Raw genomic sequence first — 17,173 nt, 5'->3', positions numbered from 1 at the left:
TTTGGCGTCCAGTGTCATTTGTTTTTATTTTGGTTAAGATGCACTTTGCTACTTGTCGTTTGTTAGACTCTTCAGAAAGCACCGTTAATAATTTTTCAATCATAAAACTGCTAACCGAAAATCATAAAAGTTCATTTTCGAGCCAGAGTACTTTTGATGCAATATATATATGAATTGAATAGGAGGAGTTAAAATACATGAACAGCTAACTTTTTATACCAAAATAGTGTCTTCCCAAGAGATGGGTAATAGGACATCATTTGGTCTTGCTTGTCTATCCCACCCATGTTCTTGTTATATTTATCAATTGGTAAAGGTTTCACCTTTGCAATACCTCTTTTATTATTTACCTCTGTCATAGTATTCACAAATTCTGTTGAGATGTAAGTAACATCCCGTTTGTCCCTCCATTTTCCTACCATGATTCCATTACAATATTTAGCTCTGGTTTCGCCAACTTTCAATTTGGTGCCAACAACTTCTCTGGGTGTACATTTCCTGTCAATGCGTAACGTTCCAGTGCAATAGGTTTTATTACTTAGTAAAGTAGTTGCTAAATCACTAAACTGTTGTAGTAATTATCTATAAATACTGAGTGTCCTTTATTTAAATAAGGGTTCAATAAATGCATGACAACTTTTTGCGCGTGTCCTTTTTCTCCTAAGGCATCTAATTGACCAGTGTATACAGCAAAATTGAGACTCAGACCACTCGGTTCAGTTAACATGTATAACTTCAAACCGTATGTTTTGCCTAAAAACCTATGTATTGCCTAAAAACAAGTCGGCCACGCCATAAGACCAATGACTCGTCAATACACAGATTTTTGCCTGGATAATATATCTGTTGCATCTTATTGTTGAAATAATTAAGGAGTGGCCTAATTTTATATAGACGATCATCAGGATTTTGTTAGTTTGGTTTAGGATTTTTGGTAAAGTGAAGACATCTTAAAATACCCAAAAATCTATCTCGATCCATTTGCTCAGAAAAACACTTCAAATTAAATAATCGATGTGTCTTCCAATAGTCCTGGATTCTGTTTAAATTAATTGTCACCATGTGGTACAAAAGTCCTATGAATTTAAAGAATTCTTCATTTGTTAAATTTTTCCACAAAGAAATCCTAGCTCTTTCGGAACAACCCCTTTCAAGAAAAAGATTAACTGCGTAATCATTGGTTTCTGTTACTATATTACTTAGCTATTCTTCCTCCATTGGTAATCTAAAATAATCGTTCGGTTCGGAACTTATGAAGAGATTAATTAGCATTTTATTGTTTCCCGTAAATTGAAAGTGTTTCATATTTATGACGTCATCTTGCCAATCAACAATTAAATCCTCAGTTTGGGTATTTTCCGTGTCATCAATATCTTCATTTATCGGAACAATATTCACTACAATTAAAAAAACCAAATGAATCATACTGCATATCCCTAAACCACTAAAACATTTACCATCATCATTTTCCCGGTCGCTTTCTGAAGACTGATCATCTTGCTCAGATCTTCATCATTCTCCGATTCGTACAAATATTGCATCATTTCTTCTACCGTCAAACATTTGGGGTTTCTTACAGTTATTTTACGCCTTTTTATGCTAGATGGACCTGCTTGATTATCGTCCATGTCACCCATCTTTTAATTTCGCAAATTCGGCGAAAAATTCTTTCGAATTAAAAACTGATGGTATTATAACCTAAAATATACCTTTGACAATATGCGTACAACACCATGTCCACTCACACCCACTGCGTTTTGATTACTGGCTAAGTAAATTCGAAAGGAGCTCTGACGCCAAATGGAGGCGTGCGCACTAGGCATCAGATCATAGCGCCGCCAAATGGCGTCATTCGCAGTGATTGGGTTAAGCTAGTTTTTCCTATGTTCTTCACTCATTCTTACCATCTGATAGAGTTTTTTGGTTAAATTGAGAAGAATTTACGAAAACGAGAAGTAGTAACGACACCTGGCGAATATAAGGAAATCATTTCCGAATTTTCTACGGTCGTTGATATGACACAAAGCTGTGTTTACAATCGAAAGTCTGCTGTTTAAGAAGTTCGGAAACTAGTAGAAGCGTGTTGTTTTTAGTTCAAGAAATGTAAAAGGTAAATTTTAACACAATCTAAGACAGAAAATTTTTTAATACTAGGTAAAATTCATTACAAAAACGATTTCGGATCTTTTGTAAATATCACACGAAAGGCAAACAGTTTAACATGACCAATCAAGAAAAACTTATCCCCGATGCTCACAAAGTAAATATTTTAAAACTGCGTGATGTGCGAAATCTTTTGAGCGAACATTTTGGTTTAGACTGGACACAACTCGATCAACTTAACTACTATAAAGAGCTTTTTCAACGTTATAAACAAGAAGCAAACGAGAACTACTTGGAGAATCCTGTTCCAGAGTTAGAGTCTGTCGAAACATGTGAGTATATACCCGAACCTCCGGATATTTTAGTTCGAGTGATATGTATATAAATTGTTTAGATATTATATTATTGTTTAATATTAAAATAGATATTTTTATCACTAACTAACCGACACTAACCGATACAATGATGTTTTATTAGTTTCAAAACTGGCAATATCCTTAAAGATCATTTTCATATCCGCCAATCTCCAAGCATTGTAAACAAAAGCGGCAATCTCCAAACAAAAATATTAAAAAATGGAAAAGAAATAATTTCTTAAGCTCCTCTTTCTGAACATGCGATCATAAACCAAATTTTATATCAATCTTCACTGGTTTTATTGTTCTAAATTAATTTTGTTTCCAAAATTATGGAAATGGGAGATTTCCGACTTTTATTTTACACCCCCCATTTGTGTTTAAACCAAAAGAGAAGATTAATTTTGACATTAAGTCATTTAATATATCGTAAATATAAACGAATAGCTTAAATAGACATAATTATTATAATTATTTGCCAAATACTAAAAAATAAGAACCCCATTATATTGGAAATTTAAAACATCAAAAACCCAACAAAACTCTGTAATGAGATTTAATTGGAAAATAGTAAATATATACAAACTTTTGCCATATACACAATACTAGTTTTAAATGAATTTAAAAAGTTTCAAAACAAAATGTATGATGGGAGAACCAAACTGTGCAAAATTATTATAGTGTTGACACTATAGTTCATAAAAAAAGTATACACAAGAGCACGTAGACTAAACTTTTGTATAATGAGTTTTATTTTAAAACTGCGTTATTAGCATAATATGTGACAAAAACGGGAAAGTGTTTAATAAGGTCATTTAAACGCATAGAAACTGTAGAAAATGCATGTGACTGGGTTATGAGATAATAATAAGTAGGGACAACACAACGTGTGAACTGTCGAGAAGATGGTAAGGTGGTCAACATATGAAGGATTTAGAATAAAAGTGTCTTTTAATTGTCACTTTTTGTCATATATGAGTTAATAATGCTATAGCATACACCAATTGGATAACATTTCAGTTTAATACTAAATTAAATCATAGTTCTGATAATATCCGCTAGGTAGCAGCAAATTCTGGTGTTTAGTGACAGATTATTATTTTCTTCCAGAGCACTATTGGACCAAGTTTAGGTAGTGTTTATATGTATATTGTGTATAGTTCTGTATTGATGTGCCTTAAACCCTTTAGTTAAAAAGCTTTTGGCAGTTTATTATATACTATTGTTGTTGGCTAGTTGTATTATGCGACGCATATTTTATCTAGATCAGGTGAAAAGTGGTCGCCAGACGAATTTGACACAGTTAAATACAATGTTCTTATAGTTTCGTTTAGGATTGCTACACAAAGTTTTTGATATTGTTTGAAATGTGTATCACAGAAAGGCCTGGCCAACCTAAAAGCGTCCGCTCAAGGACCTACTTAACGGAAAACATTTCTCCTAATGTGATACCATCTAGTACATCAAGGAAAAAAGGTACTTTAATACCTGAAATATTGTTTTAACTAGGCCTTAGACCTAGGCATAAAAAACAATATTTTGATGCTTGCTAATAGCGGACGATATTGATAGGATGTCAGATCACGAATACACGAAGAGATTAACATTTTTAAAACCAGATGGCACAAGAAGTAGAGGAACTACGAAAGAGATGAATTAATGACGTGTAAGAAGACCTAAATATTCTAAGGGTCAGAAGATAGAGGGAAGTTGCCAGGAATCGACAAGAGTGGCGACTTCTTAGTGGACAGCCAAGATCCACTTCGAATTGTCGAGCCACTTATGATGATGATAACAGCGGACGACAAAATAAAATGTTTAAAATAAATTAGTTCTCTAGTACAAGATATTTACGAATAAAACGTTTTATCTAACGTGGTAATATGTTTTGTATGGGAAATTATTTTTTACAATTTAATTTGTTTTAAAATGATAAAGATCCAGGTGACATCATGGTACCTGCCATGGATACTGCTAACAGCCACATCATTTCTCCCTCCGTTCATTCAAAAGTCAAAAATTAAGAGATTTACCGAAAAAAAAGCGCCCGATAAAATTTGAAAACTGGCAAATTAACGAAGAGGAAGTTGAATCTTAATAGCGGTACAGAGACACATCTCGCAGTAATAAGGTAAAGCAAGATAAGATATTTTCTTCTGGATCTGATTGTAAATGCCCCAGAAAGTGCCGTGGGAAGCTGGCAGATTACTCAACAAAACTGTTTTTTTTTGCAGGGCTTAGTTAAGGCAATAAATCTCAGTAGCCGTAGGACAAGAGACGGATTATAAAAAGGAAAAACAAAATTGTATTAGTACGTTATTCTAGATGAAAATAACACTCTGCTGAATCCCCGTTATGCAACAAGGAACCAACTAACATTTTTTCGAAAATGAAGTTCTTGGTTCGAATATACTGTAAATAATATTACTTATGTTCTGTAATAACGAGCCAAATGTTCTGGCACCTCAGCACTATTTAGTGAACGATAAAACCATCTTGCAGAATAATAAATACGGTGGTGCATGTTTTCAATTTCAAAACAAGTAACTTTGGTTCCTTGTTGCAGGTATCTGTAACATCCGATAGTTGATTCCATGTTGTAGATTTATTTCATTAGGTTTCTGATTACCATTAACAATCAATATTTATTGTGAAAATGTTACCTTACCAAAATAAATTTCTATCGCAAAGAGTGTAAAAAATTATAAGAAAGGTAACGTTGATGCCATCAACCTCCACTGAAGCTTATATTTGCAATTTGCGAGAGGTATGTGCAGTGCATTGATTTATATTTTTTAGCTTCTAACATTTTTAAAATTGTGTAAAATATTGTATTTTTTAGTTACTTGTATCTAATAGTATATTAGTTAACAATTTTCAAAATAATAAGCTCTTTTTGTTTATAATTTTTTAATTCCACTTTGATTTTTTTGTAATATGTAAGTTGGTTCCTTATTGCAAAATTATTTATTTGTCCAGCCAATTAACAGCGAGGAAAAACAGGGACCAAGTACCAGCAGAAGTTCATGTGCAGAATTAGAAATCAGTAATTTTAATGAACAGGATATATCGATCACTAACGATGTGGGTAATGAAGAAGATTCTGATGATTCTGTTAAGGATAAAAATATCGAACCTACCTACAGTGACATATCTTTAGATGAAAGTTTAGATCAAAATCTAAGTGAACAGTCTACTTTGAATACAAAAATATCTTTCTCAGGTCATCCAAGAAAAAAAAGAAAGAAAAAAATTGCACAACAAGACAGAAAAGAAATAAAAATGAAGCATGAAACTAACAGTAATATGGAATATTACTCATCAAGAGGAAAACTAGTAAAATCAAGAGATTTTATCAGATACATGTGTTCATGTGCCGCTAAATGCAATGAAAAATTTTCTGTTCAAATCCTTCAATAGTTTTTGGAACACTATTGGCACTTAGCTGATTATAATCTACAAACTACATTTATATCACCATCACCAGAGAACATCCTGCACAGAGAAAAAATTTGCAGGCCATAAATCCTGCAGCACGACAATTCTCAAGAAAGTACTTGATTTTAACTTGCGACTAAAAAAGCCAAAAAAGACACCTGCAATAAATGTGATGCCTTTAAAATTAAGATACAGAATATTAAAGATGATGAAAAAGAGTATTTTGTTAAACAACAGCAACTGCATTTGAAACAAGCTGAATTATTAAGAAAACAAATGAACCTTGACTTAACCCAAGCAACAAAAGATGAACAAATAGAAACTCTGACCTTTGATTTAGAAAAAATGCTGCCTTTACCTCGCATATCTTCAAATATTATATTTTATAAACGACAGTTATGGGTATATAATTGCGGAAGTTATTTATATTTATTTATATTTTCAGTAATGTTAGCGATAAAGATGAGCACATTATTCTGTGGATTGATTCTTGCTGGTTCAAAACAGAAACATTAAACTGGTACTTCTGCTAAAATGTCTTCTAGAGGAATCACAGCATTTAAAGACTATCATTCTAAGATTTTTAGTTTCAGATCATACGTTTCTTCCAAATAATATTGATTTTGGAGATGTGGAGTGTGCACTTAAAAGGAAACATAATATATTTTCACCTGGGGAATATAGCAACCAAAACTTGTAGACAAAAACGACCCATTAACGACCTATGTTCTTTGTACAGATGGCAGTATTAAGTTAAGCTAGCTAATTATCGTAATTTATTTCCAATTAATATTTGCTATTTTCGCTACTTTAATTTACAGTCAAAACATTGCATTTTTCTTCATTATTATTTCTAAATTCATTTAAATAGCGACCTCTAAGTTTTATACAAAACACTAATGATGGAAGAAGTTCTCAAGATCTAGTAACATGCCTTAGAAAACATTTGTATGAACATGCCAGGACATTCAAACACATCATTATGTTTTATGACTCACGCGCTCACCAACATAATGAGCGTGTTAAGCGACCGTAAAAATCACTGAGTAATGAGTTTGCTCAGATTTGTATCTAATTTCCACAAAACTCTAGGAGACGAGACCCAGGTGCACCAGGTGTCTCGGAAAATATCGCAATTGTTATATTCGTATTCACTGAACCCAAAAACCACCATGTAGTAATATTGAACTCATCTCTGCCAATTTTTTCCAAATTATAAATTTATCATTTTTTCATCACTTTAAAATGCACTTTTGAAAATGAATTTTCGTTGTGAAATAATGAAATTTTCATTTCCACATCATTATTTTAATCACAAAAGTTCCTAACACTCTTACGCCTCGAACGAAACAAGTGTGAGATCAATCCTACTGCAAAAAATTGGTAGATTTTGGGATTTTTAACGCTTTATTGCCTCGCCTATATATTTTTCTAAAGCTATAATGATTACCTTCTTTGTTTTTCGTTTTCTTTAAGTTTATTAGTACAGAAAATCCATACTTCGTCCGTACTAACGACTTCATTATAAATAGGTATTATACTTACAGACAACATTAAGCTTGAACGAGTCCTCTAAACCCACACCACTGAGCTTTGGATTTTCACCTACGCATTTGAAAATACTGTTATCGTCTTCAGGAACTGGTACGAAGGATATCGTAGTTATTACAGACGTTTCATTTTCTTGTGCGATGACCTGAAAAAAGCAAGAAATGAGAAATTGCATTTCACTGTTGTAACGGTGGTGCCATTAAGCGAACATGTAACTAGGCGAACACTAATATTTTCTTTGTGTTGTTTTGAAAAAGAATTCTTTGTACGTAGGTATTGATCAAAGCTGTAGATAAATGGTTCAAGGAAAATAATAAAAAGAAAAATATCCTTGAAGTTTTCACCTTTTTAAAGTCATCTGTTTATTAAAGTTAATAATGAATTTTCCGTTATAGAATTTTTCAGATAAAAATAAATGCACGTCATTCAAGATTTACGACGTCAGATCCCCAAAGCGTTACCAAAACATAAGAATAGTTAATAAGTAAGAAATTGTCAAAATGTCAACTATTTAAGAATACACTAATAAATTGGATTTTTAAAATGAAGAAAGTAATCACATTTTCAAAATTTCTTTTTTCACTTTTCAATAATGTAGAAAACGAGATACATTTAATCAATAATGTTTAAAAGATCACATAAAATTATATAAGGAAGAGGCTAGAAAAGTGGTCAGTCAAGTACAGTGGTCACCTTTAAATATTTTATTGTTGTTTGATAGATACAGACGCGCCATCTGGTACAAAAGTTAACAATTTTTGTCACAGTAGTTGCTTACTACGCTTGAGAGGTGTGTTGTGTTGTACCCTCTGGATGATCGATTGAAGGTTACACAAAGAACGGTACTAGGCTCGGGCTTCAGTCTGGTAGAGGTATCTTGGTCGGGGTTCTTGTTACAGCTCAAATATCACGGATCAATTAAGGAAGTACTTACGACACAAAGACAAGAAGTTAGAAGAGAAGATAAGAGATAAGAGAAGAAAAGTTATTTGGGCACCACCCTATTTTTAAAGGAACAGGGAAACCTTAAGGCATAGAGAATACGATAATGAGAAAGATAAGAAACAGTTAAGATACGCGAGAATAAAATAAACCGTGAGAGAAAAGGTATCTTGATCGTGCGGTACACACTCAATATTTCGACACAGATACACTAATTATACGATAAAACAAATAACATAAATCAGTAAAAATGCCTGAAAGAGATACACCATGCACAATAATATATATTCATATCATAACAATAAAAATAAAAAGCAAAAGGTTCGTCAACAAAATTATATTGAGGTATATAAAAAAAATACACTATAACAATCTTTACGGCACAGTTAGATGACACGAGATAAGTGATTGATTAATTTATAATCGAATAAAAACAAAAAATATTTTTTTGGGGAAAATAATTCTGCATAACGTAGTATTCTCAAGAATAGAAGAAAGCAAGGGACATTATAATAGTCAATATTCGTCAAACAAATTATTATTATGCCTTGAGAACACTTAAACGTTTACCAAAAATTTTTTTTATTGAATGTGATCACCTCAAATCTATATATGAAATTTAACATAAATATACCCTACATTAATATAAAAGAAATGGTCCGTAATTTATACATATATTATATCGTAGGTTCAAACTCATAATAGTTCGTTCCGTTTAACCATAAACAGCAAGGTCACTAAACTAAACGTTGTAAATCAAATTCTTACGGTTTAGGTATCAAAGTTGAGCTTTAGTCAATAAAATTTACTACTCACAATTAATATGCCACAGGTGGATACAGATAGTGGCGTTAGGCCTTCAATAAAGTCACTTGACACTTGGTCCTCGGCAACAGGTAGCTACAGCAACGAATTACGGTTTGATTTCGGCAGACGAGAAGATAAACAGCCAAACAGGAATAGCACAGGTAATAATCGGTAGTAGAGATGAATGATGAATAATGCACAATGAATAGTGAATATTAAATAATGGCTAATGGCTAATGGCTAATCGTTAATGGCTAATGGTTAATGGTTAATCGGCAAACAGAAGTGACCTCGTTCCTTCGAAGTGGAACACGTCTGTTGGACAAAAGAGAAAATATTTAATATAGGACTCACTGTGTAAAGATAAATAAGGGTGAATTGAAAATCCACTTACCGCCGATTGTCGAAGATAAGACCGCTTGCCACAGGAACCAACTTGGAAATGAATATCGGATTGTGAATTTAGAAGGGCTTAGACAAGCGAAGGTTGAAAATAGGGAAGGGATATTGGCTGAAGGATGCCACGCGAAATTGACATTAAATATCCGGGATATTGAGGTTCATTTTCGTAGCGTTTACCAATAGAAAGTAAAGTTTCTACGAAAAACAACTCTTCTGATTTTCTGAGAAGGTAGCTCGGAGATTTCACAATAGGTCCTTTTTCCTTTGTTATTAGGAAAGATTTTTATGTAGCAAAACAAGATAAAAAGAAGAAGAAACATTTGGCGAAGTTATTTCTTTGTTAAAAAAAGGCGTAACAAAACGAAGGTATGCAGGCATGGGCGGCGTGAAAATAGTTTATTAAAGGGAATAATTTAAAGAAATTATGAACATGCTTCACAGCCCTTTCCACGATGTAAACTGGGTGTACTGAGTTTGCATCGGAACTGTGAAACAAGGAAGCATGGGAGAACTATCGTAAAGACAAGTTGAGAAAAACAAGGAAAGTTTACGTTACTACGATAACACATACGTACAATATGACCAAGTAACATTATAACATAACATAAACGATACACTAAATAGTATCTATCTAACACAATAGACAAAACATAAAAGTAATTCTACAAGTTTTACAAAAGTTATAAAGGTATATGCTTAATAATTATAATTTTTACAAAAGGTATGAAAGTACAAGCTTAATGAATTTATTTAACCTATATAATATTTTTATACAACTATGTTAATATATACACTTATGTGTCAAAAGGTATAAGAGGGTATCCGCTCGATATTGTTACAGCAAAATAGGACACGTAAGGCAAACAAGGCAATATGGAGATCGTTAAACAATGAGCGAGAGAGTGAGTTCGTCGCGAGATTGTTAACGTGAGGCACCTTGGTTTAAATAACACTGTATCAATAGATAGTCCGAGTATTTTGCTTAGATATCATCACTAGAAAGATAGACTTAACCTAGTTTCAGTGGTGTAAGAAGATAGCTAAAAATCCATATAACGGTACTTATTGAAATATAAGCGGTAATAATAGACGATTAATATGCCAACGTTTTTCGTAACCCGGCATAAAGGTAATAAGACTAATGTTAAGTTTTGGTTAGGTAGGTAGGGAGTTTGTAACTAACAAGGAGAATTGTAATGAGGATTTGCGTACTTAGTATCTCTTAATGATTATCAAAAGTCTATGCAGTATTAACAAGAGATTGAGATTTAATAGAGTTAAAAATTATATTTCAGTAATGTGGTTGCAAAAACCCGAGGTTTAGGAGCAGGGGGTACATATGGTACATAATTTTTCAGGTGCACATAGGGTATTTATTCTGGTATTGATGGGACTAACCTCTTAGGCACCAAAATTAACACTAAGAGAGTCATTTAATTGGCCTCATTCCGGTTGAAGAACGACTGCATTCTTACCACAGATGGTCAATAGAAACTAGGATCCAGATACTATTTTCGGCGAGTCAACTGGCGAACGTCCGCTAACATCAGTCCTAGCCTTCCTCAGTGCCTAGTATCTCTGGCAGATGCTGATCTCTATGACGAAAAGGGGTAGAGAAGATGTTATTTCTATGTTGGGTCTCACATCAAAAGTTAAACCAAGTAGGAAAGAGAGTACTACACGATTTGGGAATTCTAAACACGACAGAGATGTCACAGCCGGACAGTGTGTTTAGGGATTTAGGGGAAGTCTTGTTAGAAACAATGTATCAGTAAAGATAAGGTATAAGGCAATTGTACTTTTTAAAAGGTCAAGGCAAGAAAATCTTAGTTTTTCTTAAATAAGGTAGTCCTTAATTATTCCATTTGGAAAAAGGTAGTTTTATTCAAGATACGATATGTTTCCAATTTTCTTTGGAAGGTAAGGTGTGTTTCTAACAGATAAGGTACCCTTCAATTTTCATTTGAAGGTAAGGTAAATCTTTTCCAATTTTTGTTGGAAGATAAGGTATATTTTCAACAGATAAGGTACCCTTCAATTTTCATTTGAAGGTAAGGTAAATTTTTCGTTGGAAGGTAAGGTATATTTCCAACAGGTAAGATATCCTTACATTTTTATTTGAAGATAAGGTAAAAATTTTTAAATAAAGGTAACACGATAAGATTTCTTCGCTTGTAAGGACTACAGCACAGCCTATATAACGATTATTTTATCAACGCAATGAGGTAAGGTGTGTTATAAGATAGGACGAAAAATTTAAGGTAAATCGCATGACGTCGAAAGTAAAAATAAAGACATAGATAAGTAGAAATCAAAGCAATTAAGACTAACCATGAATTATAGGGGTCTCAACAAACATCAATTTACATGGACAGGTAAGATACATCGGTAGAAAGACATGAGAGGTGTTTTCACGAATCTTGTTACAACAATGTATGTATGAGTGTCAGATAAGAAATAGTAGGAAATAGTAAAATAACCGTTTTTACTACAGACGTATTATAACATATATAGATATGGGAGGTAAAAGTTCCTAGTCAATAAAGTTAGATGTGGGCGTTAGACGACAGTTACAAAAGGTATAATATATATATTTCTAGCATGGTAAATAGTTATTCTTGCTCATTTTCTGAGACTTCGGAATCAAAAGAGTCACTATAACACGGCTTTAAATCTTTTATATGCCAGCGTCCAGCATTAGTACCATCTTCGTTTTTTATTTGATACACCAGACGAGAGAATTTTTTAGATATTGTACCCTTGACATACTTGGGAGCAAGCTTAGACATGAAACGTTTTGGAGCACTACTAAGAACAATATTTTTGCGCCACACGGTATCACCAACAGAAAATTGAACATCTCTTTTGCGGAGATTATAGTATTTGGCATTTCTTTCATAGGCTTTAGATAGGTGGGTTTGGACTTCCTTGAAGACAGTTGACAATCCAGTTATTTCAGAGGCATATTCGTCTCTGTTACCGGGAGAGAATTCGATATTTTGGAGCTGGTCATAGGGACGATTATAATAATCTCCTAATAAGGGAACGTTGCGGGCAAAATTCAGAAAAGCTGGGGAGTGTTGAGTAACTTCATGGCGGGCGGTATTAATAGCTTGTTGAATTTTAAAAATTTCTCTATCCCATTCGGAATGTTCGGTAATATAGCTGCGAATAGCGGTACAAATGGTACGATTACTTCTTTCTACGAAGTTGCATTGGGGGGAATAAACGGCAGTGAACCAGATTTTTTGAACTCTGTATTCATGACAAAGATTCTTAAGAATTTTGCTATTAAAATTAGAGGCATTGTCGCATATGATGTGTTGGGGAACACCGAAAGTTAAGAAAACATTATTTTCTAGGAAGTTAGCGACATTCTGGGCGGTAGCTTTGCGTAGGGGTTGTATTAACGTATATTTAGAGAACCAGTCAGTCACGACGAGTAACCAAGAGAAACCTTTTTTACTGCGCGTGAGGGGACCGATAAAATCAATAGCAATTATTTGCCACGGGAACTCGGCTTTCTTCTGATTTCCCATTAAACCCATTTGAGGAACATTTGGAGCTTTCTGTGCTCCACAGACTTGGCAAGAACGAACGTATTTGAGGACGTCTCTCCTCATCTTCGGCCAGTAAAATCTCTCTTTGACCCGGGATAAAGTTTTAAAATAGCCTAAATGGCTACAAGTAGGAGGTTCATGACAGGATTTGAGAACGTCGTGTTTCTGGGGAGAAGGTACTAAAATTTTCCATTCTATTTCGTTAGATTTAAAAGGTAGACAGGTAGGTACATACTTATAAACATATTCATTTTCTACTTTCCATTGGGGGAAGTTATCTGGATTAGCGATAATTTTTGACCGTAAGTTATCATACCAGGGCTCGATTCTATTTAGATCAACATCGAGAGAAGCTAATTCGGGACTTACAGGAGTTTCGTCCAGAGGGACTTGTTCGTGCATTCTACTGAGTGCATCCGGTACTTTATGGCAGGATCCCTTTCGGTGAACAAGAGTAAAGTTATGTTGTTTGAGGCGCATGGCCCAACGACAAAGACGACCAGAGGGATTTTTGAGGGTAGTCAACCAGAGAAGGGAATAGTGGTCAGTGATGACGGTGAACTTGGTTCCTTCAACGTACGGACGAAATTTTTCAATGGCGAAAAGGACGGCAAGGCACTCACGTTCTGTGACAGAGAAATTTCGCTCGGCTTTAGTCAGAGATCGACTAGCGTAACATATAACTTGTTCGCTATCATCTAATTTTTGCGTCAAAACAGCTCCAACTCCAGTATCACTGGCGTCGGCTTGAACGACGAAGGGTTTCGAAAAATCTGGTTGAACCAGTACGGGGGCAGATACTAAGGCTTGCTTGATTAAGATAAAAGACTTTTCAGCTTCAGGATTCCAAGTAATGGTTTGTTTCTTTTCTTTTCCTTTACCCTTTAGGAGATCGTTTATTGGAGAGACAAGGGTAGAGAAATTTTTAATAAAACGGCGGTACCAAGAGCAAAGTCCAATGAAGCGTTTAATTTCGGTAGTGTTTGTAGGTCTGGGATAGGTTATCATAGCAGATATTTTTTCGGGGTCCGACCGAAGAGAATTATCACCAACGATATAACCGAGAAACTTAAGGGAAGTTTTGAAGAACTCGCATTTATCTACGTTAATGGTAAGATTTGCGTCCTTTAGCTTTTCTTTAACTTTAGAAAGAAGAGAGATATGTTCTTCAAAGGTAGGGGAACATACTATTATATCGTCAAGATAACAAAAAATAAAGGGTTCGAATTCAGGTCCGAAAATTGCATCTACTAGACGTTGTTGTGTTTGTGCTGAATTACACAAACCGAAAGGCATAACGGTAAATTGGAATAACCCTCGACCTACTACGGCGAAAGCAGTTTTTTCACGAGATGATTTTTCCAAGGGGATTTGCCAGAAAGCTTTCTTAAGATCAATAGACGAGATAAATTTTGCACCTCGTAAAAGAGAGAGGATCCTATCGATATTTGGAAGCGGGTAGGTGTCATGTTTAGTGACATCGTTTAAAGTACGACCATCAAAACAAAAACGAAATTCGTCATTTTTCTTCCTAACCAACAAAACGGGTGAACACCAAGAACTACAACTGGGTTCTATCACACCTAGCTGGAGCATTGAATCTAGTTCCTTATTTAAGATATTCGACATATATGGAGACATAGGGAAAGGACGTCGCTTGAATGGTTTTGAGTCGCCTGTATCTATTGTCATTTGAATTTTATTTGTGCGGCCTATACCTTCAGCGCTACTAACTTCGTTAAAGTTATTAATAATTTTGTTCGCTAAGGTACGGTCGGTTGGACTAAGAGATTCTAACGAACAAAGATGCGGGAAGATAGCTTCTGGATTGGCCATAGGAAAAGGATGATTTGGTTTGTCGGACTTAGTATTCCATTGGTTGGTATTAAAATCAATTGAGAGACAAAATTGTTCAGCAAAATTACTTCCAAGGATAAAAGAACACGGTAAAGAAGGCACTACAAGGCATTGAATTACTCTAAAGACATTATCGGCAAGAATAGGTAAATCTATGAGACCAGTTACTTTTTTATTGGAACCGTCTGCTAGAGAAACTGTCGAGTTAACGGATTTATTTATTGGAATTTTATTTTGATTAAGAAAAGCGAGACCTTGTTGTCCGGCACACGTAATGGAACAACCGGTATCCAATAGTACAGTAAAATCTTGATTGTAGATATTTACAGATATGTAGGGTCTTTTATCAGTCTTTTTAGAGATCACAAGGGGACAGACTTTATTATGAGAAGGAAGACGATAGAAGTTTCTAACTTCCGTAAGGTAATTTTTCCACTCATTTTCGGTCAAGCGGTAGGAGTTTCTCTGCGAAAAGTCTCGGTTCTTATTCCATTGTTTTCGCTGACGGGAGTTAAAGGTACTTCGGTGAGATGTAGGAGAACGGTAATCTCGAGGTAAATTATTCTGAATTCTATTTGAAGAATAACTGGAGGATCGGGAGATATCGGACTTTTTGGGATGTCTGGGAATAGAATAGCCGATAGTATTTATTCCGTACGTTAGTTTTTTGGAGGATTACAATTTGTACATTGTGGGAAGGTAACTTGAGATTTTCCACATCGATAACAAAATATTTTCCTCGGACGACGACATTCACGGTGACTGTGTCCTTTGCCTTGGCAATTCCAACACGCAGTGGAAGAGTTTGGCTTAGAAGTTAAGGGAGGTACGTAATTCTTGCCTAAAGAACGGTTCGTGGGAAAGGTATTACTAGAAAAATTGTTTCTAGACTGAAAATGTCTCGGAGGGTTTCTCTGGGCATCCCTTTGGTTTTCTACGCTAGAAATAGAAGGAGAGTCACGTTTGAAAACTGAGGCAGCATTTATTTCGACGGTATTAATGAGAGAAGATAATTGGTCTACGGTATCCACCGTACTAGTGGCTATCATAGTAGAATATTCCGGTAGGAGATTTGAACGAATATAAGAGATTATGGTTTTTTCGGAGGGCTGTCTCGGTAATCTCTTTATTAAATTAAGTATGTCTGCTTGATACAGAACGAAAGGTTCATTTTTTCTTTGCTTACGGCTTTTGATCTGATCCCACAGTTCGTCTTCATAGCCATGCGGAAGGAATGTGAATTTAAGTAATTCGACCAGTTGTGGCCAAGAGGTAAGTTTAGATTTAACGCTGCTAAACCATTTAGCTGCGTTACCTGAAAAAAATTCCACGGCAGATCGGAAAAGTATCGCATCGGGAATATCACGCGATTCAGCAAGATTTTGAATTTTTTCCAAGACACTAAATAGATGCTTAGGATCACCGGAAAATTTAATATTCCAATCACCTACATTAACAGGAGTATTAACATGGACGATAGGGTTAATGGCTGGCATAGGAGCTTGTGAAGTTAAAGGTATATATGCGGGATTCGAGTCGGTAGTGATTATTTTATCATCTAGGTTTGCTTCTAACAGAAGGCAGGTAGAGATAGCTTCGTCTTTAAAATTCGATTCCACAGGTTTCTGTGGATCTGGGGTTAGACGTTGTAGTCTTAGGGAAAGATGCAATAAATGGGCCTTTGTTCTTTTGTAGACAGAATCACTAGGGTTTCCTTCAAATTCAGAAATAAGATTTTCGACTTCGGAAAAGATAGTTTCGATCTGGCTTGATTCATCTTCGAAGATAAGGGGATTTTCCGTTAGATCGATAATCGGAGTGGCTTTCTGAAGGGCTTTCTTAAGGATAGATTTTTTTTCGGAAAGAGTTCTATTTGACTTAATACCTCTGATTTTCAGTTCGTAATCGATCTGATTTACCTTGAGATAAGAGATAACAGAAGAATCCATTTTTAAACTCGTTTAGATAAAAAATAGTCGAGAGAAGAGAAGATACTTATATTTGAAGACTGCGTTGCGGTGCTATTTTTTACCATTTAGCTACCACATTGGACGATATTTTCTTGCTGTTAGCTACCACATTGGGCGCCATTCTTTTCTGTGTACCCTCTGGATGATCGATTGAAGGTTACACAAAGAACGGTACTAGGCTCGGGCT

General features: G+C 34.7%; 1 protein-coding gene across 1 annotated transcript in view; it reads right to left on the bottom strand.

Annotated features, from left to right (window-relative positions):
• Nucleotides 1-17,173, bottom strand: part of LOC140435052 (protein turtle homolog A-like) — a 580,999-nt gene that overhangs the window by 143,211 nt on the left and 420,615 nt on the right. Inside the window, exon 6 of the mRNA XM_072523739.1 lies at nucleotides 7,443-7,593. Within this exon, the coding sequence (XP_072379840.1) occupies nucleotides 7,443-7,593 (151 nt within the window). The remainder of the gene's footprint in view (nucleotides 1-7,442; nucleotides 7,594-17,173) is intronic.

This window comes from Diabrotica undecimpunctata, chromosome 2, assembly GCF_040954645.1.
Source record: "Diabrotica undecimpunctata isolate CICGRU chromosome 2, icDiaUnde3, whole genome shotgun sequence".
NCBI classification, from domain to species: domain Eukaryota; kingdom Metazoa; phylum Arthropoda; class Insecta; order Coleoptera; family Chrysomelidae; genus Diabrotica; species Diabrotica undecimpunctata.
Note: the sequence above shows the minus strand (reverse complement) of the source record. Positions and strands in the feature narration are given on the sequence as shown.